Here is a 27746-nt window from a genome sequence, read left to right as displayed (position 1 = left end):
ACAGTGCATGTCAGAGCAAAAACCAAGCAATGAGGTCAAAGGAATTGTCCGTAGAGCTCCTAGCTCCTGGGGAAGGGTACCAAAAAATGTCTGCAGCATTGAAGGTTCTCAAGAACACAGTGGCCTCCAGCATTCTTAAATGGAAGAAGTTTGGAACCACCAAGACTCTTCCTAGTGCTGGCCGCCCAGCCAAATTGAGCAATTGGAGGAGAAGGGTGTTTGTCAGGGAGGTGACCAAGAACCCAATGGTCACTCTGACAGAGCTCCAGAGTTCCTCTGTGGAGATGGGAGAACCTACCAGAAGGACAACCATCTCTGCAGCACTCCACCAATCAGGCCTCTATGGTAGAGTGGACAGACGGAAGCCACTCCTCAGTAAAGGCACATGACAGCCCGCTTGGAGTTTGCATACTGGTGGCAGCATCATGCTGTGGGGAGGGACTGGGAGACTAGTCAGGATCGAGGGAAAAATGAATGGAGCAAAGTACTAACCTGCTCCAGAGCGCTCAGAACCTCAGATTGGGGTCAAGGTTCACCTTCCAACAGGACAACGACCCTAAGCACACAGCCAAGACAACGCAGGAGTGGCTTCAGGACAAGTCTTTGAATGTCCTTGAGTGGCCCAACCAGAGACAGGGCTTGAAACCGAATAAACATCTCTGGAGAGACCTGAAAATAGCTGTGCAACGACACTCCCCATCCAACCTGACAGAGCTTGAGAGGATCTGCAGAGAAAAATGGGAGAAACTAGCCAAATACAGGAGTGCCAAGCTTGTAGAGTCATACCCAAGAAGACTTGAGGCTGTAATCACTGCCAAAGGTTTTCAACAAAGTACTGAGTTAAGGGTCTGAATAGTTGGGTAAATGTGATATTCCAGTTTTTCATTTTAATAAATTAGCAACATTTTCTAAAAACTTGTTTTACTTTGTCAAATTGATGAGGGAAAAAAACATTTCATCCACTTTCAAATAAGGCTCTAACATAACAAAATGTGTAAAAAGCCTACTGTAAGAGTCTTATCTAAACATTTAAAAAAGACTTATAGACTATTTTAGTTGTTTAGGCATATTTTGCATTGATGTATTCAATTATTCACTTTTGTTTAAACGCATGTCATTCTGAAGACCACATAGAAACAGTCTATTTTCAAAGTGCATACATTTTGTTCATGTGGAACTCTGTTCCCTGGACAAATCTTTCACTAAGGATATTCACATTATTCTATCGAAGGTAAGTTATTATGCCAGGTGTGGTATTAAACTAAAGCAAGAGTCCCCATTCCCCCATACTCCTCCCACCCCAATACTTCCAGTGCGTCTTTGATCCCAGGTTTTGGAAAAAGGCAGCTGCCTGCCGATTGCTCCCTCCTACCACCAGAACAAATGCTATATTCAGTCTGTGTTCCAGCTTGCAGCCTGCGAAACTCCCTCCACGAACTTCCCTGGGTACTTTTCCCCACTGCTCGAGCCACTGAATGTCATTCATGCCACGGAGCGAAAACAGGCGAACTGGTGCCTGGTCCGTTCACCCGACAATGTGGAGAATATGCAGTATTTTTTGCGCTTGGGGTGTCCTGTCTTTGACAGAGGTCTGCGCGCAGTCTCTACTGGGGTCACGACGGAGGTAGGTTACCTTTTCCCTTCACTTTATTCTAACAATCTATAGTTTTTTTGGGCTCTGTGTTAAGCTATTGGTCAGGAAATACAACTGTGTAGCACTAGCCTACTGTACAAAGCCTTATCACGAGTTGTCAATGATACGTTAGTCTACAGCACAATGCTGAAGGAACCGCATCAATCATCATCATAATTTATCATCATCACCACCCGGGAGTTATTATTTTGGAGGAATCTGCAGTGTGCGCTGTAGGCATAAGGACGCACACAGGCGCATTGCCGAGAAAATCCCATAATAAACACCAACAACACCTTTACGCCTAGGTTTTTTTCTCCTTTCAAAGATTCCCTGATAGACATTTGTATTAGAATGAGAAGTTGTCACAAATATTTTTTCTCATGTTTCCAGACCAACGTTTACATGCGGAGGCAATATAACGGAGGATTCTGGGGTCGTTGGGAGCCTGGGTTATCCAGGGGTGTATCCCCCAAATACCAAATGTGTTTGGAGAATCACGGTGAGCCAAACATACTTGTAGCCTACTGTGAATACATGATTCTTGTTTAACAGTTATCAACTTAGTGTCTTCCTAATTAGCTACTGAAGGCTATTGCTTTACCAGTGCCATGTCAGACAGAACTAGAAGCAATATCAGTGAACTAAAATGATTCTTGTAATACACTTCAATGGTATACCAATCCACAAATCTTAGCTGTGTAATTGGTAGTCTGGTATTTGGCTAGTGGCTACAGCACCCCCTCAGGCACTTTGAGCTGCCTGCTTGGTATTTTCAACATGCAGTCTGGTCACATGGCTGGAATGAATGGTAAATCGAGGAAATAATCACCAACAACAGCAAAGTCCTGTAATTAAAGAAAAACTGTATGTTTCTTACTTGTTAATAACATGTGTATCCCTGCTAGATTTAGACTTTGAATGATTTGACTGTTGATTGCAGTTTGGTGTTTTTAAAAGGGGAAGAGTTTCATATAGGTTCATTCATTGCATATCAGAGGAAGATCTGTTTCCTATTATATTGAGTTGTCAGATAGGCCCCTTATGTGATTGTATAGATTGTACTGTATGTGATTGTATAGATTGTACTCTATATTGAATAGATTGTACTGTATACTGTATGTGATTGTATAGATTGTACTGTATACTGTATGTGATTGTATAGATTGTACTGTATACTGTATGTGATTGTATAGATTGTACTGTATACTGTATGTGATTGTATAGATTGTACTGTATACTGTATGTGATTGTATGTTGTCTCAGGTCCCTGAGGGTAAAGTGGTGGTCCTGTCCTTCCGCTTCATTGACCTGGAGAGTGACAACCTGTGTCGCTATGACTACGTAGATGTGTACAGCGGCCATGCGAGTGGCCAGAGGCTGGGACGCTTCTGTGGGACCTTCAGGCCAGGCGCCTTGGTCTCCACCGGCAACAAGATGCTAATTCAGATGGTGTCTGATGCCAACACGGCTGGGAGTGGCTTCCTGGCGGTGTACTCGGCTGCCGAGCCGCACGAGAGAGGTAAGCAGAATAGAATATAGACGAAGAATAGAATAATACTATACTCGTTTTTAAGGGTTTTACGTGTCTTACTCAAGCGCACAGTGGCAGGAGACAGATCTAGGATGCTATAGGGGAGTCTATTTAGACTTGAGATTTGAGATTGTCACCGGTTGTCTAGGCTACCTCCCGGGCCAGGAACCACTGTGTGGGTTGAAGAGGGGCTGTGCCATCTCTAAGCTGTTGTAGCCCTAGGTGTAGTGTGTAGGGAACACTGTAGTCATCTGTATCCAGCCTCTACCCAAGCATGTTCAGCAGAGCCTTAGACGCTGAGTCCTAGCCGTGACTCTTCTCTGACACATCGTGACACATCGTAAAGACATCCGATGTCAGTGAGTGTTTGTGTGTTTAGGGCCAAAGGTCACATTTTAACAAGGTAATTAACGTGCCTCTTAACCTCCTCTAGCTGCCCCTAGTAATGATACAATACCCAGATGGAGATATCTGAGAGGGGAATTGTTTACATCTGAGAACAAAAAAGGCAGTTGTAGCTTGATAAATCACTCCCAACGGATAGCAGGTGAGTGGAAGGAACAGTGGAACTTGGTAAGATAAAGTTCAGACTTCTTATGTAGTTTAAGACGAGACCTATTGACTTAAAGCTTGCTCGAGGACGAGGTGAATGAAAAACAGGAACGTCTCGACACATTTCACAGTAGGACGAGGAATTTGTCACGGCTTGTTTTTCCCGGACGGAGAGCTCTAGAGGCAGACGGGTCAGCGCCGTCCCGTCCTCTTCTCACCAGGTGACGTCTCCCTGAATTAGTTTGTGGAATTTTAATGGTTGGTTGTATACCTTCTCTCTTGTCTCCATACCTCTACAGTAGCTGACAGCTAGAATGTCTCTGGGTCTGTCAGTTTAGATAGACTAGTGTTCTTCACACACCTGATGCTGGAACAGATGGGCTGTGGTTGCTCTGTCTGTCTCCCCGTTCCTGGGAGTGGTTAAAACTGAAAATACCACACAGCCATTGGTTCAATGTCTATTTTAGTTACTCAGACAAATTGCACTCGCTGTCGTCTGCCAGCCATGAGTATGGGAGCTCAGCTGTAGTGGAAACACTGTTAGTCACTAAACTGCATGTTACAGGAGATCAAACTGTGTTTTTTTAAAGATCCACAGATCTCTTGCCAGTCCAAAGCAGCTTGTGTGGTAGGCTGACGTGTTCTTTCTCCAATGTGTGATGGCTTGCCTAGCGTGTAGACTTCCTGTTAACAACACATTCCAGCACGGGACCAAGGCATAGAGACAGACAACTGTCTTTTTTAGTTACTCGTAAATCACAAAGGAAGCAAGAGATAAGAGTTAGCCTACTGATTAGAACATTCTAGGTCTCATTATAGAATTATTTCATGCACAACATTCCGTCCTTTGACGTTAAAGAGGAAGAGATATTTTGCACAATAAGGAACGATGTTCAGTAGTTCTTTAAAGTAACAGCATGTGAAGCAGTACTATCTGCCAGGGACTATAACTAAACATTGTGGTTTGACTTTGCACCCATCAGGGGACCAGTACTGTGGAGGTCATCTGGATAAACCGTTCGGGTCAATTAAAACCCCTAACTGGCCTGAGAAGGACTACCCCGCTGGGGTCACCTGCTCATGGCACATAGTGGCTCCTAAGAACCAGGTGAGTGTTACCTCCAGATGCCTCAGCAGTAGATAATTGGGGATCCTAACAAATACTACTACTACTCACAGTTCAACTTGACGAATGACACCACTGAGAGTGATTGAGATCGTTTGAGGTTTTCACATCATTGCTTTGTGGTTTTCTCATGTTTAGTGCTGCACAGTGTAATACACCTTTAGAATGTGGGATGAAAGTAATGTGTTCTATGTAACCTGTGTTCTATGTAACCTGTGTTCTATGTAACCTGGGTTCTATGTAACATGGGTTCTATGTGACATGGGTTCTATGTAACCTGGGTTCTATGTAACCTGGGTTCTATGTAACCTGTGTTCTATGTAACCTGTGTTCTATGTAACCTGTGTTCTATGTAACCTGTCCACTAACACAGATCATTGAGGTGAAGTTTGAGAAGTTCGATGTGGAAAGAGACAACTACTGTCGCTACGACTACGTGGCCATTTTCAACGGGGCAGAGGTCAACGATGCCAAGAGGATCGGGAAGTACTGTGGCGATAGCCCCCCAGCGTACGTCACACACCTGTTTATACTATGCATTTATCTTGCTAATGTAGCTACCGCTTATCGTTTTGATCTTGATCAACAAATCAATTCACATTTGATTTGTCACATGCACCAAATACATCAGGTGTAGACTTTACCGTGAAATGCTTACGAGCCCTTTCCCTACAATGCAGAGTTAAAAAGTAAGACAAAAACTACCCCAAAAAATAAAAAGGAAACAGTAAGAGAATAAAATAACAATAATGAGACTATATACAAGGTGTACCAGTACTGAGTCAATGTACAGGGGTACCAGGTAGTAATGAGACTATACAAGGAGTACTAGTACTGAGTCAATGTGCAGGGGTATGAGGTCATTGAGGTAATTGAGGTATTATTCCCATGTAGGTGGGTGTAAAAGTGACTAGGCAATCAGGATATATGGTAAACAGGATAGATTATAAACCTACAAATGCCTGATTTACTGATAAACCTATGCACAATGTATTCATTAGCCTATGTGATCTCTCTCTCTCTCTTCCCCCCCCTTCAGTCCAGTATTCTCTGAAGGTAACCAGCTCCTGATCCAGTTCCTCTCAGACCTCAGTTTGACTGCAGATGGGTTCATCGGCCACTACAAGTTCAGACCTAAGAAGTTACCCACCACCCCGGTACCACTGACCACCACAACCCCAGCTGCTACCACCAGACCCATACGTAGGTAGCTCTCTTTCCTCTGTTTAATCCAAGCAGGATATATATTTACTCTTGTCCATCACATTAAAGTCTTGTTGTTACAATATAAAAAGCTTTTAGCACTACAGAATTCCAATTCAGAATCATCATCATCTTCATCATCATTATCTTCTTCAGGCCACACATGTGGCTTGAAGTTCTACTGTGGCATTAGCCTGGTCCCAGGTCAGATCTGGTAAAGTGGCGTTTACTGGTTCTAACAGCAGACCTATAAGCTTGCTGCCAGCTCTTAGCAAACTGTTGGAAAAAATTGTGTTTGACCAAATACAATGCTATTTCTCTGTAAACAAATTAACAACAGACTTTCAGCATGCTTATAGAGAAATTGATAATAATAAGATTGTAGGAGCTGTACTGTTAGATTTCAGTGCAGCCTATAACCTGCTGTTGAAAAAAACATGTGTTATGGCTTTTCAACCTCTGCCATATTGTGTATTCAGAGCTATCTATCTAATAGAACTCAAATGGTTTTATTTAATGGGAGCTTCTCTAATGTCAAACATGTAAAGTGTGGTGTCCCGCAGGGCAGCTCACGAGGCCCTCTGCTCTTTTCTATTTTTACCAATGACCTGCCACTGGTTAAAACAAAGCATGGGTGTCCATGTATGCTGATGATTCAACCACATACGCAGCATCAGAAACCACAGCTAATGAAGTCGCTGAAACCCTTAACAATCTCATATTGCTCAAATAAACAGCAAATCTAGTTTCAAAAAGCAGATAAAGCAACACCTCACGGCACAACGCCTCTCCCCTATTGGACCTAGATATCTTGTGTGTATGTATTGATATGTAGGCTACATGTGTCCTTGAGCTGTTCTTGTCTATTAATGTTCTGTATTATGTCATGTTTTGTGTGGACCCCAGACAGAGTAGGTGCAGCATTTACCAAAAATCTAATGTGGTATTAGCCTGGTCCCTGGTATCCTGGGTTAAGGAATGATAGTTACTAGTTGAAGTATCCTGAGGTAAGGAATGATAGTTACCAGTTGAAGTATCCTGAGGTAAGGAATGATAGTTACCAGTTGAAGTATCCTGAGGTAAGGAATGATAGTTACTAGTTGAAGTATCCTGAGGTAAGGAATGATAGTTACTAGTTGAAGTATCCTGAGGTAAGGAATGATAGTTACTAGTTGAAGTATCCTGGGGTAAGGAATGATAGTTACTAGTTGAAGTATCCTGGGGTAAGGAATGATAGTTACTAGTTGAAGTATGATAGTTACCAGTTGAAGTATCCTGGGGTAAGGAATGATAGTTACTAGTTGAAGTATGATAGTTACCAGTTGAAGTATCCTGGGGTAAGGAATGATAGTTACTAGTTGAAGTATCCTGAGGTAAGGAATGATAGTTACTAGTTGAAGTATCCTGAGGTAAGGAATGATAGTTACTAGTTGAAGTATCCTGGGGTAAGGAATGATAGTTACTAGTTGAAGTATCCGGGGGTAAGGAATGATAGTTACTAGTTGAAGTATGATAGTTACCAGTTGAAGTATCCTGGGGTAAGGAATGATAGTTACTAGTTGAAGTATCCTGGGGTAAGGAATGATAGTTACTAGATGAAGTATCCGGGGGTAAGGAATGATAGTTACTAGTTGAAGTATGATAGTTACCAGTTGAAGTATCCTGGGGTAAGGAATGATAGTTACTAGTTGAAGTATCCTGGGTTAAGGAATGATAGTTACTAGATGAAGTATCCCGAGGTAAGGAATGTTTTTTTGGGCGCACACACAACCCATTGTTTTTCCTTCACTGAGGCCAGTACTCACAATATCAAATCCCTAGTCAGATGATCGCCTTGGCAGCCCTCCACCATGATGTAATCTGGGCCCTGTGATGACCGCCTCTGATTGTCTTATCTTTCAGCCGTTTTGTTCTCCACCAGTAAAAACAACATTTGGACAGTGGTTGGAGAGTCATTTTCTAGTCTTCCCGATACCACTACCATAGTAGCTTTGATTGTAAAAACAGATGGTAGCCAGCAGTAACCAATTTTTGTTTTATTTTTTATTTAACTAGGCAAGGCATAATAACAAATTCTTATATATGACAATGGCCTTGTTCAGGGGCAGAACAACAGATTTTTACCTTGTCAGCTTGGGGATTTGATCTAGCAAATGTTTGGTTATGAGTCCAATAGCTCTAACCACTAGGCTACCTGCTGGGGTAGCACACCTATACTTTGAGCATGAACAGTACATCATTATTTGATTGTTTTTATTAATAATATAATATTATTCATATTTTTAGCTCCTTGGGTGTAAGAAAAGTGTTTTTCAAATTAAATGTATTATTATTATTATGAATATTATTAATATGAATATCATGTGGGGCAGCAGGTAGCCTAGTGGTTAGAGCGTTGGGCCACTAAACGAAAGGTTGCTTGATCAAATCCCCAAGCTGACAAGGTCAAAGTCTGTCTTTCTGCCCCTGAACAAGGCAAGGCCGTCATTGTAAATAAGAATTTGTTCTTAACTTAATAAAGTTTAAAATAATAATGTGATCTGTTATGTAGGATTCAGTGGTGGTCGGTGCCATTTTAAGATGAGGGAGGATTAACATTTTTTAATCAACATCGCCTTACAGCATATTGGATGACTCTCATTCATATTCCATTCACCCAGTTCAATGTAACATCGATAGGTTTTGGCTACTACATGATACTCTAATTTTCCCTATACCCATCATGAGGTTGCTACAACCTAGCCTATGAATGAAAGTTTACAACGTAGGTGCACACAGGTCGAGAGAATGTTGAGTAATCAAGGTAATAGACAGTGACACATTCAATACTGACTTGCACACTCTTGCCTGCATCTAGCTGATCTAAGGTGTAATCATTAGTCCAACAGTTGCAAACAAGAGTTTCTATTGGATAAATTCAGGTATGTTTATCCCCATTTCATTCCGTTTTTAAGAAACATTTTTCAACAGAATTGGGGCAATGATTACACCCTTGATCACATGCAAACACAGTTCACTTTCATAGCAGCCGCATACAAACAGCTGGTTGTATAGATATAATTCCTTCTCGCATCTATCTACGCGCTCTCCTCCTCTCACCTTTTCCCTTTGCTTGTGGACTTCAGTGCACAACACATCAGCTGTCTGTGAACAGGCAAAAAAACTTTCCAAGTCAAACCTTCATATCATGACCGCTACACACAGCCACCATCGTTGACACATTTTGTATTGAAGTCAGTGTTCCCAGAGGAGGACGGAAGCTAGCTGTCCTCCGGCGACACCAAGGTGCTACCTTACAGACTGCTGTTAATTAAAGGCTACTGTAGACCTTCATCGCAAAATTGTGTGTTTTAATAAATTATTTGGTGACTTGAATATATTTAACTGTAGTTTTATATCAAAATGTTTCACTATTTAAGATGGTCCTCCCTTTCCTCCTCTTGGGAGCCTCCACTGGTAGGATTCCAAGTTAATTACAGTTTTCAATGGGACGTGTTTATACTAATTAATTAGCCTGTTTGATTTCAATACATTCTTTGAATTGTCTCGAGGTTAAATAAAATCAACCTAAATCCTACTTGCTAGCATCACCCGAATGTGGAAGAATGTGAATTAATACAGCCTTATTATTATTCGACCATGCTGGTCATTTATGAACATTTGAACATCTTGGCCATGTTCTGTTATAATCTCCACCCGGCACAGCTAGAAGAGGACTGGCCACCCCACATAGCCTGGTTCCTCTCTAGGTTTCTTCCTAGGTTTTGGCCTTTCTAGGGAGTTTTTCCTAGCCACCGTGCTTCTACACCTGCATTGCTTGCTGTTTGGGGTTTTAAGCTGGGTTTCTGTACAGCACTTTGAGATATCAGCTGATGTACGAAGGGCTATATAAATAAATTTGATTTGATTTGATTAAGGGACGGTGTTCTCTTTTTCTCCTATGTCTCCCCAGCTCTGAAGTACTCTGTAGGTCTGTGCCAGCAGAAATGCAAGAGAAGTGGAACTGTTGAGAGCAACTACTGTACCAGTGACTTCGGTAAGAGAAATACTATTTTCCCTCAGCTAATGCTACATCTGTTACTATGGCTGCCCTACCTAAAGCTGCCCTACCTAAAGCTGCCCTACCTAAAGCTGCCCTACCTAAAGCTGCCAGTACTACTGTCACAAATACTTAGCAGGAACAAACAATAACAGGTCAACTGTGTGTGTGTGTGTGTGTGTGTGTGTGTGTGTGTGTGTGTGTGTGTGTGTGTGTGTGTGTGTGTGTGTGTGTCAGTCAAATCAAATCCAACTTTATTTGTCACATGTGTGGAATAGTGTAGACCTTACCGTGAAATGCTTACTTACAAGCCCTTAACTCTCAGTGCAGTTCAAAAGTTAAGAAAATATTTACCAAATAAACTAAAGTAAAAAATAATAAAAAAGTAACACAATAATATAACAATAACGAGGCTATATACAGTGGGTACAGGTATCGAGTCAATGTGCGGGGGTACAGGTTAGTCGAGGTCATTTGTACATGTATGCAGGGGTAAGGTGACTATGCATAGATAATAAACAGAGGGTAGTAGCAATGGGGGGGTAACAGAAAATCCTCCCAACATTAATTAATCCCACATTAACATTAATCCCAGTCCATATGAACCATCCCTCCCACAACAAGCCCATGTTGTCATGGTCCCCTCCATCATGACACACTACCCATGGCCTTCTGGGTGTTTTCAGCGCGTCACAGAAGCTTGCTTGAGTGTTTTCTGAGAGGGCAGTGAATTTGCGTGGGACAGACACAGTTCTCTTCTCACAGAGTAAACTGACGGAAAACTGTTGCTAACAGAAAGTGTTAATTCAGCCAACATACTCCAACATACTCCAACATTCTCCAACATACTCCAACATACTCCATGACCTCAGTTTGCTGCCCCGTCCTTCAGACTACCTCTATTCGTTACTTTTTCTCTGAACAGATTGTTGATGGAATGAGGCAGGTATTTTATTCCTGCTTTTTTTTCTCAGGGAGATCAGGTCAGATATATTTGCATAGGAAAAGGGTTCTGGCTCACTGGCTGTCAGTGAAGCCCAGTAATGTGGCGTTGGTGGAAAATTTTATTGTATAATACATTGGCAGACAAGCTGCAGTCATATCAAGCCAAGAGCGTTACATCACACGTTCTAATGACTAGGCTAGACACAAAAGGACCTAACAGACAACTCGACTGACACGTCTTTTCCTTCCTGTTTACACATGGTTTTCGTTATGTCCTATTCAACCAGTACATTTTGCCCCCACGGCAGGAAACGTCCCAGCATCACATTATTCGTATTGAAAGATATTCAATCTTGATCCTATCTTGATCAAGGCTCACACAGAGCCGACTCACACAGAGCCGACTCACACAGAGCCGACTCACACAGAGCCGACAGGACTTAATATTGTCGAGTTCTGCTCCACCATTTCATGACGATAACACAGTTTTCAGACTATAAATCGAAAGCAGGTTTTGTTGAGCGCCTGTGGTTCTGTTCAGCATACCAATCCCAGCCCTCTAAACTCCCTGTTGTTCTGTTCAGCACACCAATCTCAGCCCTATTAGCTCCCTGTGGTTCTGTTCAGCACACCAATCCCAGCCCTCTAAACTCCCTGTGGTTCTGTTCAGCACACCAATCCCAGCCCTATTAGCTCCCTGTGGTTCTGTTCAGCACACCAATCCCAGCCCTATTAGCTCCATGTGGTTCTGTTCAGCACACCAATCCCAGCCCTATTAGCTCCCTGTGGTTCTGTTCAGCACACCAATCCCAGCCCTATTAGCTCCCTGTGGTTCTGTTCAGCACACCAATCCCAGCCCTATTAGCTCCCTGTGGTTCTGTTCAGCACACCAATCCCAGCCCTATTAGCTCCCTGTGGTTCTGTTCAGCACACCAACCCCAGCCCTATTAGCTCCCTGTGGTTCTGTTCAGCACACCAATCCCAGCCCTATTAGCTCCCTGTGGTTCTGTTCAGCACACCAACCCCAGCCCTATTAGCTCCCTGTGGTTCTGTTCAGCACACCAATCCCAGCCCTATTAGCTCCCTGTGGTTCTGTTCAGCACACCAATCCCAGCCCTATTAGCTCCCTGTGGTTCTGTTCAGCACACCAACCCCAGCCCTATTAGCTCCCTGTGGTTCTGTTCAGCACACCAATCCCAGCCCTATTAGCTCCCTGTGGTTCTGTTCAGCACACCAATCCCAGCCCTATTAGCTCCCTGTGGTTCTGTTCAGCACACCAATCCCAGCCCTCTAAACTCCCTGTGGTTCTGTTCAGCACACCAATCCCAGCACTATTAGCTCCCTGTTGTTCTGTTCAGCACACCAATCCCAGCCCTCTAAACTCCCTGTGGTTCTGTTCAGCACACCAATCCCAGCCCTCTAAACTCCCTGTGGTTCTGTTCAACACACCAATCCCAGCCCTCTAAACTCCCTGTGGTTCTGTTCAGCACACCAATCCCAGCTCTATTAGCTCCCTGTGGTTCTGTTCAGCACACCAATCCCAGCCCTATTAGCTCCCTGTTGTTCTGTTCAGCACACCAATCCCAGCCCTCTATACTCCCTGTGGTTCTGTTCAGCACACCAATCCCAGCTCTCTAAACTCCCTGTGGTTCTGTTCAGCACACCAATCCCAGCCCTCTAAACTCCCTGTGGTTCTGTTCAGCACACCAATCCCAGCCCTCTAAACTCCCTGTGGTTCTGTTCTGTGACAGTGATAACAGGAACTGTCATCACGGCTGTGGTGCGAGGAGGCAGCGTGTACGCCACCATCTCCATCATCAACGTCTACAAAGAAAGCAACCTGGCCATCCAGCAGGCTGGCAAAACCATGAGCACCAAGATCATCGTCCTCTGCAAGAAGTGTCCGTTCATCAGACGAGGTGTGTAGTCGTACAACAACGAGCCACAGCTCTGGTCCAGTGTGTTATGTGCGGCTCGAACGGTTTTATATAGTCTATGGGCTTGAAGAACGCTCGAACTGCCCGTATAGCCCAGGACCAGAGCTATGTGGACCACTACTAGGGGACTCGCTCTCCCCTGGATATATTCATCAGTTTGACTTGGTTTAGTAACAGACATTCACCATGATATGCATGATGGAACCAGGTATTAGTCCATGACAGACATTCACCATGATATATATTATGGTGTGCGGGTCAGCTGTTTGGTCACCCGCACCAACCCGCAATTGGTAATAACCTATCCGCAACTACATGAGAGAAAGTGTCAAATCTGAGGCTCACACCCGCCCCTAAACTAACTAATATAGAAAACGTGCTGTAGGCTACAGTCAGAGAAGATTATTTTTTTTGCCTCACAAACATAGGTTTCTGCTTATAATTTCGGACATTTTGGTATTTATTAGTCAAGTTGTTATAATTCGATACATAGCGCCTCTCTTCTGTCGTTATATGTTGTCCTACAAACGAAATAATCCGTGCTCACCAAAATAATGTCACAAATCGATTTGAATGAATGCTTCAATCTAGTTGACATTGGTACAGTTTTTTTTCTGTTGCCTCTGCTTCTTTCTCATAGCAATGACGTTTAGGGACCGGGGAGAAAATGCAATATCGCAACAACAACAGAAAAAGGGGAAATGACATCAGTTTGACCAGTTGTCAGGAAATAGAAAGCTGTGGAAACGACCCAACATGTTCCCGATAAGATTTCAGTTCAGCTTGGATGAATATTTAATGTTGTTGAAATACTATCAGCTTTTATGATGCTGATAAAGACAGCACCTCCACAGACGGTATCTAACTGAGCATTCTCATTCTATCAAGATGCTGAAAGGAAGAAATCATATTTCTCCACTCCTGTTCCTGAGGCAAAATGTAGCTTACAATTGGTGTATCGTTTACTTAATTCTGCAGGAGTTCATATTGAGGCTATGTGAGAGGTTATAGACCTACAGTCAGTGTCCAGATTTCAGTTTCCATTCAACCCATCTGAACTGCAGCAACAGTTGCCTTGATGTGCCAAAGGCCTGTTTGAAGTTCCTGTCTTGTGACTGTGCCTCACATCATCACACATAACATAGCCGGCACTGCTATGATCATCTTTTACCACTTCACCAAATAATTCCCAAACATTACTTTTCTGACCTTCCTTTGTCTTTATTGTCAACTCTCTATTTCACAGCTTTTCCTCTTATTGAATTAAACTCCGACGTTGTCCCTTTTGTCTCTGTGGATCGATGTAAACTTTTTTTTCTGCCTGTTCCCAAAAGCATTAGGTGATTGGTGTATAGGTTATCTGGTGTACAGTTAAGACCTAAAGGTTAAAGGTTAGGATCACACACGAACGCCAGATAACGTAAATAATGAAAGAAAAAGCACAATGTAGCCTGTAGATATAATTTGCAATTTTTTAAAAATGCATTTTTCTCCATTCTCATGATGGCACCATCCAACCAATGTGTTTTTCTTTCAATTCAAATTCTATCGTTGAGTAATACTCACACAGTTTCACGTGACTTTGAAGTGTGGCACTGAGTGTGAAAAATGCATGTAACAGAGGCGTGTCCCAAATATACAAGATACTTAAAGAGACAGTGGAGGCTGCTGAGGGGAGGACGGCTCAAAATAGTGGCTGGAATGGAGCGAATGCAATGGCATCAAACATATGAAAACCATGGAAACCTTATGTTTGAAGTATTTGATACCATTCCACTGATTCCACTCCAGCCATTACCACGAGCCCCGTCCTCCCCAAATAAAGTTCCACCATTCTCCTGTAATAGGAACGGTAGACCCCAGTTGCAGGTGTTTCCACAGACTATCCTATCTTGTGTATGGCTCTGAATTAGCTTCCATTGCTGTATTCCACCTTCAAGCTCATCTGAAGGAGTTTGAGGTAAGCGGCAAAACTCACTGTCGGAATAAGATCTATACTTTCCCTCAGCCATTGATCCATAATGTGAATATATATACCCACAAACAGTCTATGTTCATAAACACACTGTATATGGAACCAAGAGGAGAAAGGGGGATACCTAGTCAGTTGTACAACTGAATGCCTTCGACTGTAATGTGTCTTCCGCATTTAACCCAACCCCTCTGATATCTTAACAGGAAACTGCCTTGCTCAGGTGCAGAACAACAGATTTTTACCTTGTCACAGCTCAGGGATTCAATCCAGCAACCTTTCGGTTACTGGCCCAATGCTCTAACCACTAGGCTACCTGCTGGTTACTGGCCCAACGCTCTAACCACTAGGCTACCTGCTGGTTACTGGCCCAATGCTCTAACCACTAGGCTATCTGAATAGACGCTGATGTGCTACCTTCCTGAATGTCTCAGCCGTTCCGCCAGTGCATTCAGCCTCTGTCTTTGTGATCTCACTAGGCCTCAACTACATCTTCATGGGCTCAGCGGACGAGGATGGGAAGGGGAAGATCGCCCCACATCACTTCGTTATGGCCTTCAAGGCCAAGAACCAGAGGGGACTCAACGTACTGAGGACGAAACGCTGCTGAGATCAGCTACATGCTGCCTGAGACTCCAGCCCCCCCCACCACCACCATGTAACGCCATTCTCGTTAGTCTCCGCCCAGCATACCCTGGCTCTGCCCCTCATCACCTCTCATCCGTTACCACAGGACTAGTCTACAGATCTCAGGCTGTGATTGGCTGTTTGTTTCTCTTTCTTTTCCCATGCTGTTTTCCTCTCCTCTGAGCTGGACCTGTTTTGAGCACAATGTGAAGATGTGAGTGTAATAATTGAAGGAGGAGAGGAAGATAGAGAGTACCAGTTGGAACGAAACAGGAGAAAATGTTTTGTAATATGCTAATACCTAAGTTAGTTCCCTTTTTTTTCTATTAAAAAAAATAATAAAAAATTCTGACGTTTCAAGGCCACTAAAAACCGCCAAATGTCACGATGAGTGTTGGCTTGGATCAAACATGGGGTTTGGTTACAGGAAGTACATTATTGAGGACTGGGTGTTGTAGTTTTAAGGACAGTGTTTATTAACTGCTCTTTATCCTCCATGTTCACTGTGGATATGGGAGGTATGTTATGTGGGGTCGAAAAGTGCAATAGTTTAATATATACTATTCCCAATGGAATGATTTGGTGTCAAACTGGTGTTCTGTTTAGTACTGTCACTTATTAGCCAAAGCGTTTACGATGAATGGATACAACACAGCACTCCATCTCATTATGTCAGCTTGGTTTTTGTCGCCTTGCATTCAAATGTAATGTTTGTAATAAAAAAGTGGAGATGTGAACTTAAAGGTTAATTCCTCTCAAAAACGACATTTTAGTGTTTGTTTCATTAGTCCATTGTTGATATAGTCCCAAAATGTCACTTTTTTTAATCACCTTTTCAAGATATATAACTTTCAAAATACCGAAATACAACCGGTATGATGCATTTTGCCAAAAGATCGTTTTTGGGTGGAGTTTTCCTTTCATCAATATAAAGTATTTTCATATGAAACAATTAGTAAATGTTATTTATATTTTATTATTTCCATCTGACCAAATAAAAAATAAAACTGAAGTTTATTATTATGTGATTCTTCATATGGAATGTCATCTTTAATTAATTGACCAGTAGTAACTTGTCATGTTAACATTGTATATATGAAGATAAATAACCATTATATCTGGTCTACATAGAGTTAGTGGTAACTTTGGCCAGGTGTGGAGGCAGCTGTTGGTCGGGCTGAATGCTCCATTGAGCACTGGGAATGATCAGGTGTGGAGACAGCTGTTGGTAAAGCTGAATGCTCTGTGTTAACCAGGGATATGCTGGAGCTGAACAGTGAGAAACACTCTCAGATGCCACTATTAAAACCAACTGTCTCCTCCTCACAGCCAGCTCTCTGTGAGAAAATAATCTTCTGTTTTCAAGTATGTTTCCAAGCGTGGGATGCAACTCAATATTTAGTCTCTAATCGTTTCTCACTGCCAAGGTAAAAAAAGCAGAGCCGGGACCAAGTCACTATTATTCGAGTCACAAGCAGGTCTCAAGTAATGAGGTCAAAGTCTCAAGTCGAGTCCCAAATAGAACGGGTCGAGTCCCAAATAGAACGGGTCGAGTCTCAAATAGAACGGGTCGAGTCCCAAATAGAACGGGTCGAGTCCCAAATAGAACGGGTCGAGTCCCAAATAGAACGGGTCGAGTCTCAAATAGAACGGGTCGAGTCCCAAATAGAACGGGTCGAGTCCCAAATAGAACGGGTCGAGTCCCAAATAGAACGGGTCGAGTCCCAAATAGAACGGGGTCTCAAATAGAATGGGTCGAGTCCCAAATAGAACGGGTCGAGTCCCGAATAGAACGGGTCGAGTCCCAAATAGAACGGGTCGAGTCCCAAATAGAACGGGTCGAGTCCCAAATAGAACGGGTCGAGTCCCAAATAGAACGGGTCGAGTCCCAAATAGAATGGGTCGAGTCCCAAATAGAACGGGTCGAGTCCCAAATAGAACGGGTCGAGTCCCAAATAGAACGGGTCGAGTCCCAAATAGAACGGGTCGAGTCCCAAATAGAACGGGTCGAGTCTCAAGTCAAGTCCATGTCGTGACTCGACTAGAACGCACGAGTTCTCTTTCATGTCCAGTCTCAAGCCAAGTATTTTTGTTGTTTTATCTGTACAGACAATGACTTGTTCAACTGTTGAGGTAGGTTCCTTGTCAATCATTTTGCTTATTGGTGAAATCAGCAATCAGACAATATATTTAAGTAAATCAATCTAAAACCTTTATTAATGCAATTGCAGACAGAAGTTCACAACGGGAACATAGCACGCATGTTTCAGAGTAAGTTCTGCAACATAAAAAAGGTCCAAGTTGTTTTAATATGCTTGCAGTCAACCCCTAGTGTTGTAACTGCCTACATCAACACCTTCTACTCATGAGACCAAGCCCATGCATATTCAGTAATACAAACTTGCAGGAGAGAACAATAGTTCAAGTGTTTTCTAAGGGCTCAGCAGTAATTTTCCACTCTCCAAGTTGCTTTATAGTGGTATGTCCGACTTGTCTCTTATCTCTTTACTCCCCTACAGGGTTCTGTGTCTATTAATCTCTTTTAGCCTTGAGGCGGATTCTCACAGACACCCTGTTGTCTGCAATAACTCACACATCTCTCAGACCGTTTCGTATAAGAAGTAGAGACTAGAAAAGAACTGTCAAACAATATTAAACCTTGTAATGCATATATATATAGCTAATCTGTAGTCCAGGACCCTATAAATGTAGTGAGGGAGGGGTCTTATAGCCCTTTCCCTTCTATTAATACAACATAAGCATAATCAATTATTATAATACATCAATCGTTTGGTGCAGCCCCTATCATGTAAATGTATCACTAGCCACTTTAAACAATGCTACCTTATATAATGTTACTTACCCTACATTGTTCATCTCATATGCATACGTTGATACTGTACTCTATATCATCGACTGCATCCTTATGTAATACATGTATCACTAGCCACTTTAACTATGCCACTTGGTTTACATACTCATCTCATATGTATATACTGTACTCGATATCATCTACTGTATCTTGCCTATGCTGCTCTGTACCATCACTCATTCATATATCCTTATGTACATATTCTTTATCCCCTTACACTGTGTATGACAGTAGTTTTTTTTGGAATTGTTAGTTAGATTACTTGCTCGTTATTACTGCATTGTCGGAACTAGAAGCACAAGCATTTCGCTACACTCGCATTAACATCTGCTAACCATGTGTATGTGACAAATAAAATTTGATTTGATTTGATTTGATTTGATTATCATGAACTAAAAATCTTGTCATATTTATTGAGGCTACCAGACATGCCTTTCATTATTTTGCCTACAACACATTGTGTTTATGTAGCCTAATCATAATTGTAACAACAAATTCCAAATGCAAGTTTCATAAGTAAATGATCAATTTGAAGCCATTTGTACATAGCAAAAGACCAGTAGGTCTATGCTAGTAATTGTTGCTTGATTCCCCATCGCTGGTGAGCTTGCAAAATAAACAGCTCATATTCTTGATGACCAAACTGCATATTCGTTTATGGCAATCCTCTCTCACCTGTTTCTATGGCAATCCTCTCTCACCTGTTTCTATGGCAATCCTCTCTCACCTGTTTCTATGGCAATCCTCTCTCACCTGTTTCTATGGCAATCCTCTCTCACCTGTTTCTATGGCAATCCTCTCTCACCTGTTTCTATGGCAATCCTCTCTCACCTGTTTCTATGGCAATCCTCTCTCACCTGTTTCTATGGCAATCCTCTCTCACCTGTTTCTATGGCAATCCTCTCACCTGCTTCTATGGCAATCCTCTCTCACCTGTTTCTATGGCAATCCTCTCTCACCTGTTTCTATGGCAATCCTCTCTCACCTGTTTCTATGGCAATCCTCTCTCACCTGTTTCTATGGCAATCCTCTCTCACCTGTTTCTATGGCAATCCTCTCTCACCTGTTTCTATGGCAATCCTCTCTCACCTGTTTCTATGGCAATCCTCTCTCACCTGTTTCTATGGCAATCCTCTCTCACCTGTTTCTATGGCAATCCTCTCTCACCTGTTTCTATGGCAATCCTCTCTCACCTGTTTCTATGGCAATCCTCTCTCACCTGTTTCTATGGCATTCCACTCTCACCTGTTTCTATGGCAATCCTCTCTCTCACCTGTTTCTATGGCAATCCTCTCTCACCTGTTTCTATGGCAATCCTCTCTCACCTGTTTCTATGGCAATCCTCTCTCACCTGCTTCTATAGCTGTACAGTAAATCAGTAATCTGTTCGATAGCTCAGCAGTTTTCAAACTTCTTGACACGCAACCCCCAAAAAGTAGGTGTTCAAAGCTTATGCGACAGAAGCACAATCACTACAGAAATGTAGCCTGTCACAACAGCCATAAAAACAGTGGCTCATTTTCAAAAAGCACGGTGCAGAAATAAACTGTGTTTTACACCTGCATTTTGAGATGAAAGTCATTCATGTTAGCAGTCAAGTATCAACTAGGGATATTGCATCACATTGTCACTTCTCTGGAGTCCAGAACAAGCAGATTCATATTGCCTGCCCATATGCAGCGGGGGTTGTAGGATCATGTGACCTGTATGCAGTGGGGGGTTGTAGGATCATGTGACCTGTATGCAGTGGGGGGTTGTAGGATCATGTGACCTGTATGCAGTGGGGGGTTGTAGGATCATGTGACCTGTATGTAGTGGGGGGGTTGTAGGATCATGTGACCTGTATGCAGTGGGGGGGGGGTTGTAGGATCATGTGACCTGTATGCAGTGGGGGGTTGTAGGATCATGTGACCTGTATGCAGCTGTATGCAGGGGGGTTGTAGGATCATGTGACCTGTATGCAGTGGGGGGGGTTGTAGGATCATGTGACCTGTATGCAGTGGGGGGTTGTAGGATCATGTGACCTGTATGTAGTGGGGGGGGTTGTAGGATCATGTGACCTGTATGCAGTGGGGGGTTGTAGGATCATGTGACCTGTATGCAGTGGGGGGTTGTAGGATCATGTGACCTGTATGTGCAGTGGGGGGTTGTAGTATCATGTGACCTGTATGCAGCAGTGGGGGGGTTGTAGGATCATGTGACCTGTATGTAGTGCAGGGGGGGTTGTAGGATCATGTGACCTGTATGCAGTGGGGGGTTGTAGGATCATGTGACCTGTATGCAGTGGGGGGGTTGTAGGATCATGTGACCTGTATGCAGTGGGGGGTTGTAGGATCATGTGACCTGTATGTAGTGGGGGGGTTGTAGTATCATGTGACCTGTATGCAGTGGGGGGGTTGTAGGATCATGTGACCTGTATGTAGTGGGGGGTTGTAGGATCATGTGACCTGTATGCAGTGGGGGGGGGGTTGTAGGATCATGTGACCTGTATGCAGTGGGGGGTTGTAGGATCATGTGACCTGTACCTGGGGTTGTGATCATGTGACCTGTATGCAGTGGGGGGTTGTAGGATCATGTGACCTGTATGCAGGGGGGTTGTAGGATCATGTGACCTGTATGCATGGGTGCAGTGGGGGGTTGTAGGATCATGTGACCTGTATGCAGAGGAGGGGGGGTTGTAGGATCATGTGACCTGTATGCAGTGACCTGTATGGGGGGTTGTAGGATCATGTGACCTGTATGCAGGGGTGGTTGTAGGATCATGTGACCTGTATGCAGGGGGGGGGTTGTAGGATCATGTGACCTGTATGCAGAGGATGCAGGGGGGTTGTAGGATCATGTGACCTGTATGCAGGGGGGGGTTGTAGCATCATGTGACCTGTATGCAGTGGGGGGGGTTGTAGGATCATGTGACCTGTATGCATGTGACCTGTATGGGGGAGGGGTTGTAGGATCATGTGACCTGTATGCAGGGGGGGGTTGTAGGATCATGTGACCTGTATGCAGGGGGGGGGGTTGTAGGATCATGTGACTATGCAGGGGGTTGTAGGATCATGTGACCTGTATGCAGGGGGGGGGGTTGTAGGATCATGTGACCTCTATGCAGGGGGTTGTAGGATCATGTGACCTGTATGCAGGGAGGGGGTTGTAGGATCATGTGACCTGTATGCAGGGGGATCATAGGATCATGTGACCTGTATGCATGGGAGGGGGTTGTAGGATCATGTGACCTGTATGTGTGTGGGGGGTTGGGGTGACCTGTATGTAGGATCATGTGACCTGTATGCAGGGGGTTGTAGGATCATGTGACCTGGGGGGGGGATCATGTGACCTGTATGCATGGGGGGGGTTGTAGGATCATGTGACCTGTATGCAGGGGGGGGTTGTAGGATCATGTGACCTGTATGCAGGATCATGTGACCTGGGGGGTTGTAGGATCATGTGACCTGTATGCAGTGGGGGGGGGTGTAGGATCATGTGACCTGTATGCAGTGGGGGGTGTAGGATCATGTGACCTGTATGCAGTGGGGGGGGTGTAGGATCATGTGACCTGTATGCAGTGGGGGGTTGTAGGATCATGTGACCTGTATTGCAGGGGGAGTTGTAGGATCATGTGACCTGTATGCAGGGGGGGGGGTTGTAGGATCATGTGACCTGTATGCAGGGGGGGGGGGTTGTAGGGGGTATTGTAGGATCATGTGACCTGTATTGCAGGGGGAGTTGTAGGATCATGACCTGACCTGTCATTGCATGGTGGGGGGTTGTAGGATCATGTGACCTGTATGCAGTGGGGGGGGTTGTAGGATCATGTGACCTGTATGCAGGGGGGTGGGGGGTTGTCAGGATCTGTATGCAGGGGGGTGGGGGGGGGGTTGTAGGATCATGTGACCTGTATGCAGGGGGGTTGTAGGATCATGTGACCTGTATGCAGTGGGGGGGGGGTTGTAGGATCATGTGACCTGTATGCAGTGGGGGGTTGTAGGGGACCTGTATGCAGGGGGGTTGTAGGATCATGTGACCTGTATGCAGTAGGGGGGTTGTAGGATCATGTGACCTGTATGCATGGGATGGGGGGGTTGTAGGATCATGTGATCTGTATGCAGTGGGGGGGGTTGTAGGATCATGTGACCTGTATGCAGGGGGTTTGTAGGATCATGTGACCTGTATGCAGGGTGGGGGGTTGTATTGGTAGGATCATGTGACCTGTATGCAGGGGGGGTTGTAGGATCATGTGACCTGTATGCAGGGGGGTTGTAGGATCATGTGACCTGTATGCAGTGGGGGGGGTTGTAGGATCATGTGACCTGTATGCATGGGGGGGGTTGTAGGATCATGTGACCTGTATGCAGGGGGGTTGTAGGATCATGTGACCTGTATGCAGGGGGGTGGGGGGTTGTAGGATCATGTGACCTGTATGCAGGGGGGGGGGTTGTAGGATCATGTGACCTGTATGCAGGGGGGGGGGTTGTAGGATCATGTGACCTGTATGCAGGGGGTGGGGGGTTGTAGGATCATGTGACCTGTATGCAGTGGGGGGTTGTAGGATCATGTGACCTGTATGCATGGGGGGGGTTGGGGATCATGTGACCTGTATGCATGGGGGGGGGCATCATGTGACCTGTATGCAGTGGGGGGTTGTAGGATCATGTGACCTGTATGCAGGGGGGGGGGGGTTGTAGGATCATGTGACCTGTATGCAGTGGGGGGTTGTAGGATCATGTGACCTGTATGCAGGGGAGGGGGTTGTAGGATCATGTGACCTCTATGCATGGGGGGGGTTGTAGGATCATGTGACCTGTATGCAGGGGAGGGGGTTGTAGGATCATGTGACCTGTATGCAGTGGGGGGGTCATAGGATCATGTGACCTGTATGCATGGGACCTGTATGGGGGTTGTAGGATCATGTGACCTGTGTGTGGGGGGGGTTGTAGTGGGGGGTTGGATCATGTGACCTGTATGCAGGGGGGTTGTAGGATCATGTGACCTGTATGCAGGGGGGTTTAGGATCATGTGACCTGTATGCAGGGGGGTTGTAGGATCATGTGACCTGTATGCAGTGGGGGGGGGATCATGTGACCTGTATGCAGTGGGGGGGTGTAGGATCATGTGACCTGTATGCAGGGGGGTTGTAGGATCATGTGACCAGTATGCATGGGGGGGGTTGTAGGATCATGTGACCTGTATGCAGGGGGGGTTTAGGATCATGTGACCTGTATGCAGGGGGGTTGTAGGATCATGTGACCTGTATGCAAGGGGGGGGATCATGTGACCCTGTAGGATCATGTGACCTGTATGCAGTGGGGGGTGTAGGATCATGTGACCTGTATGCAGGGGGGGGTTGTAGGATCATGTGACCTGTATGCAGTGGGGGGGTTGTAGGATCATGTGACCTGTATGCTGGGGGGTATAGGCATGTGACCTGTATGGGGAGTTGTAGGATCATGTGACCTGTATGCAGGGGGTTAGTTGTAGGATCATCTGACCTGTATGCAGGGGGGGGTTGTAGGATCATGTGACCTGTATGCAGTGGGGGTTGTAGGATCATGTGACCTGTATGCAGGGGGGGGTTGTAGGATCATGTGACCTGTATGCAGGGGGGTTGTAGGATCATGTGACCTGTATGCAGGGGGTTGTAGGATCATGTGACCTGTATGCAGGGGTGGGGGGTTGTAGGATCATGTGACCTGTATGCAGGGGGAGTTGTAGGATCATGTGACCTGTATGCAGGGGGTTAGTTGTAGGATCATCTGACCTGTATGCAGGGGGGGGTTGTAGGATCATGTGACCTATATGCAGTGACCTGTATGCAGTGGGGTTGTAGGATCATGTGACCTGTATGCAGGGGGTTTGTAGGATCATGTGACCTGTATGCAGGGGGGATTGTAGGATCATGTGACCTGTATGCAGGGGGGTTGTAGGATCATGTGACCTATATGCAGTGGGATCATGGTTGTAGGATCATGTGACCTGTAGGATCATGTGACCTGTATGCAGGGGGAGTTGTAGGATCATGTGACCTGTATGCAGGGGGGGGGTTGTAGGATCATGTGACCTGTATGCAGGGGTAGAACATAGCGTACTTGGAGGTTCTGAAGCCTAGCAGGCCCCTGACAATCCCATTTATTTAGCCAAGGTCAAGGCTGTTTGAGAAGGTTTGAATCCTATGCAACCTGCCTACATAGTTTGAAGTACAGTACCAACATAGCTACTGTAGTAGGTCAAAGCTGTTTGCTGGAAACCCTTGGTAGAGCATGGGTGGAGTAGGCATTCTGGTGCTCATGTGAATTTCCTTTATTTTTAGACCAACAGTCTTTGTGTTTAATACCCATCCAGCCTTTCATTAAACAGTCATATAGAACAGAAACCAGTCATATAGACAGAAACCAGTCATATAGAACAGAAACCAGTCATATAGACAGAAACCAGAACAGAAACCAGTCATATAGAATAGAAACCAGTCATATAGATCAGAAAACCAGTCATATAGAACAGAAACCAGTCATATAGAACAGAAACCAGTCATATAGACAGAAACCAGGACAGAAACCAGTCATATAGAATAGAAACCAGTCATATAGAACAGAAACCAGTCATATAGAACAGAAACCAGTCATATAGAACAGAAACCAGTCATATAGAACAGAAACCAGTCATATAGACAGAAACCAGTCATATAGAACAGAAACCAGTCATATAGAACAGAAACCAGTCATATAGACAGAAACCAGTCATATAGAACAGAAACCAGTCATATAGAACAGAAACCAGTCATATAGAACAGGAAACCAGTCATATAGAACAGAAACCAGTCATATAGACAGAAACCAGTCATATAGAACAGAAACCAGTCATATAGAACAGAAACCAGTCATAGACAGAAACCAGTCATATAGAACAGAAACCAGTCATAGACAGAAACCAGTCATATAGAATAGAAACCAGTCATATAGAACAGAAACCAGAACAGAAACCAGTCATATAGAATAGAAACCAGTCATATAGAATAGAAACCAGTCATATAGAACAGAAACCAGTCATATAGAATAGAAACCAGTCATATAGAATAGAAACCAGTCATATAGAACAGAAACCAGATCAGAAACCAGTCATATAGGACAGAAACCAGTCATATAGAATAGAAACCAGTCATATAGAACAGAAACCAGAACAGAAACCAGTCATATAGAATAGAAACCAGTCATATAGAACAGAAACCAGTCATATAGAATAGAAACCAGTCATATAGAATAGAAACCAGTCATATAGAACAGAAACCAGATCAGAAACCAGTCATATAGGACAGAAACCAGTCATATAGAATAGAAACCAGTCATATAGAACAGAAACCAGAACAGAAATCAGTCATATAGAACAGAAACCAGCCATAGAACAGAAACCAGTCATAGAATAGAAACCAGTCATATAGAACAGAAACCAGAACAGAAATCAGTCATATAGAACAGAAACCAGTCATAGAACAGAAACCAGTCATATAGAACAGAAACCAGTCATAGAACAGAAACCAGTCATATAGAACAGAAACCAGTCATAGACCAGAAACTAGTCATAGAACAGAAACGAAATGAACAAGCTGTTGTAGAAGGCTACGGAAGAGGGCCTTTCAGTGTCCTGATATAAGCTCTCACCTGAACTCAACCCCCAGGCTTTGAGGGTGTGTGTGTGGTGTGTGTGTGTGTGTGTGTGTGTGTGTTTGTAGCATACCTAAACTCCATCTCCACCAGGCTGAGCCCTCCTCGGTCAGCACTCAGCTCAAAGGCCCTGAGGATGGGGCCCTCCACAGTCAGCATGATCAGAGATGGGCTGGCCAGGCAGCTGTAGATTTCCAGACGAAACCTGGGGGAGGGGTGAGGTAAGGAGGGAGGGGTAGGAAAGGGAGGAAGGGAGAGAAAAGGTAGTTGGGGTAAGGAGGGAGGGAGGACAGCTAGCTTCCGTCCTCCTCTGGGTACATTGACTTCAATACAAAACCTAGGAGGTTCATGGTTCTCACTCCCTTCCATAGACTTACACTGTAATTATGACAACTTCCAGAGGACATCCTCCAGCCTATCAGAGCTCTTTCAGCATGAACTGACATGTTGTCCACCCAATCAAAGGATCAGAGAATGATCTAGTACTGAAAGCATAAGCTACAGATAGCTAGCACTGCAGTGAATAAAATGTGGTGAGTAGTTTTGAACAAATTCATTTATTCCAAAATGAAGGAGAAGCAAGAGAGAAATATAGAGAGAGATTTCGAAAACATTTTCAGCAAATGCAGCTAGCTAGTTTAGCCTAGTGAAACACCCTGCTCAAACAGAGGGATGTTAGCTAGCTGGCTATAACTATCCAACACAACACTGGAACCTGGACCCGCTGGTGTAAGTGCTAAACTGCTTACTGACTGTACACTAACGTTACTGCATGATTGTAGCAGGTTTACTTAACGCATTAGTTCTATTAGCTATGTTGACTATAACGTTACTCTAGCTCAAATGGGGACAACGATGTAGGCTGTGTGTAGCAGCTTGGCTTGGAAAGGTCTTTTCTCCTGGTCACATATAGCTGATGTGTTGTGCTTTGAAGTCCTCAAGCGAAAGGACAAGGTGAGAGGAGGAGAGCGCATAGTCATCCAATAACCTGTAATTGAAACAAGGCCTAGCTTATGGAGAATTTTTTTTTTGTCCTCCCTCATGTTAAACGTCACTGACTGCCACTGTCTCACACACTCATGGCCACATGGCAGACACAGCCTCTTAGTGGTCCCACCACAGACTGTATTGTGGTTGGTTAGGAGTATTGACTGAAGTTATACTGTGGTTAGGAGTATTAATGAACACTTGCCTGGTTATTCCATTCTTCCCAGAAAGGCCAACTCACTTTTCTACAGAGGAAATACCCCACACAGAGACCCTCCTAGCTGGAAAAGTGTGTGTGTGTGTGTGCTCTATAGGATCTTACCTGGAGTGTTGAAGGCTGTCCTTCTTGTTCTTGGTGTTACAGAGAGTAGAGACAGCCCACATGTAGATATCCTGCTTCAGCAACACGGCCCACAGCCCAGAGCGTGAGGCCTGGGCAGGGAGATATCCTGCTTCAGCAACACGGCCCACAGCGTGAGGCCTGGGCAGAGAGATATCCTGCTTCAGCAACACGGCCCACAGCGTGAGGCCTAGGCGGGGAGATATCCTGCTTCAGCAACACGGTCCACAGCCCACAGCGTGAGGCCTAGGCGGGGAGATATCCTGCTTCAGCAACACGGTCCACAGCCCACAGCGTGAGGCCTGGGCAGGGAGATATCCTGCTTCAGCA

The 27746-nt window shown here is 44.5% G+C and overlaps 1 protein-coding gene across 1 annotated transcript; it reads left to right on the top strand.

Moving 5' to 3' along the window:
- The first annotated feature begins 1310 nt into the window (after positions 1 to 1310).
- Positions 1311 to 16580, top strand: LOC112227631 (procollagen C-endopeptidase enhancer 2). The gene is made up of 9 exons (XM_024392428.2): positions 1311 to 1624; positions 2027 to 2135; positions 2900 to 3155; positions 4703 to 4827; positions 5219 to 5355; positions 5885 to 6048; positions 10001 to 10084; positions 12784 to 12951; positions 15421 to 16580. Exons 1-9 carry the CDS (start codon positions 1476 to 1478, stop codon positions 15549 to 15551), a joined length of 1323 nt encoding a protein of 440 aa, XP_024248196.1. The 5' UTR covers positions 1311 to 1475; the 3' UTR covers positions 15552 to 16580.
- The last annotated feature ends 11166 nt before the right edge of the window (positions 16581 to 27746 follow it).

This window comes from Oncorhynchus tshawytscha, linkage group LG29 (assembly GCF_018296145.1).
Source record: "Oncorhynchus tshawytscha isolate Ot180627B linkage group LG29, Otsh_v2.0, whole genome shotgun sequence".
Taxonomy (NCBI): domain Eukaryota; kingdom Metazoa; phylum Chordata; class Actinopteri; order Salmoniformes; family Salmonidae; genus Oncorhynchus; species Oncorhynchus tshawytscha.
The sequence above is the reverse complement of the archived record's forward strand: the minus strand, read 5'-3'. Positions and strand labels throughout refer to the sequence as shown.

Bases quoted from the DNA above. Each gene is read 5' to 3' on its own strand.
- LOC112227631 (XM_024392428.2), top strand. From the start codon at position 1,476: ATGTCATTCATGCCACGGAGCGAAAACAGGCGAACTGGTGCCTGGTCC. The intron at 2,136-2,899 runs GTGAGCCAAACA...ATGTTGTCTCAG, and splicing joins AATGTGTTTGGAGAATCACG to GTCCCTGAGGGTAAAGTGGT. The intron at 6,049-10,000 runs GTAGGTAGCTCT...ATGTCTCCCCAG, and splicing joins TGCTACCACCAGACCCATAC to CTCTGAAGTACTCTGTAGGT.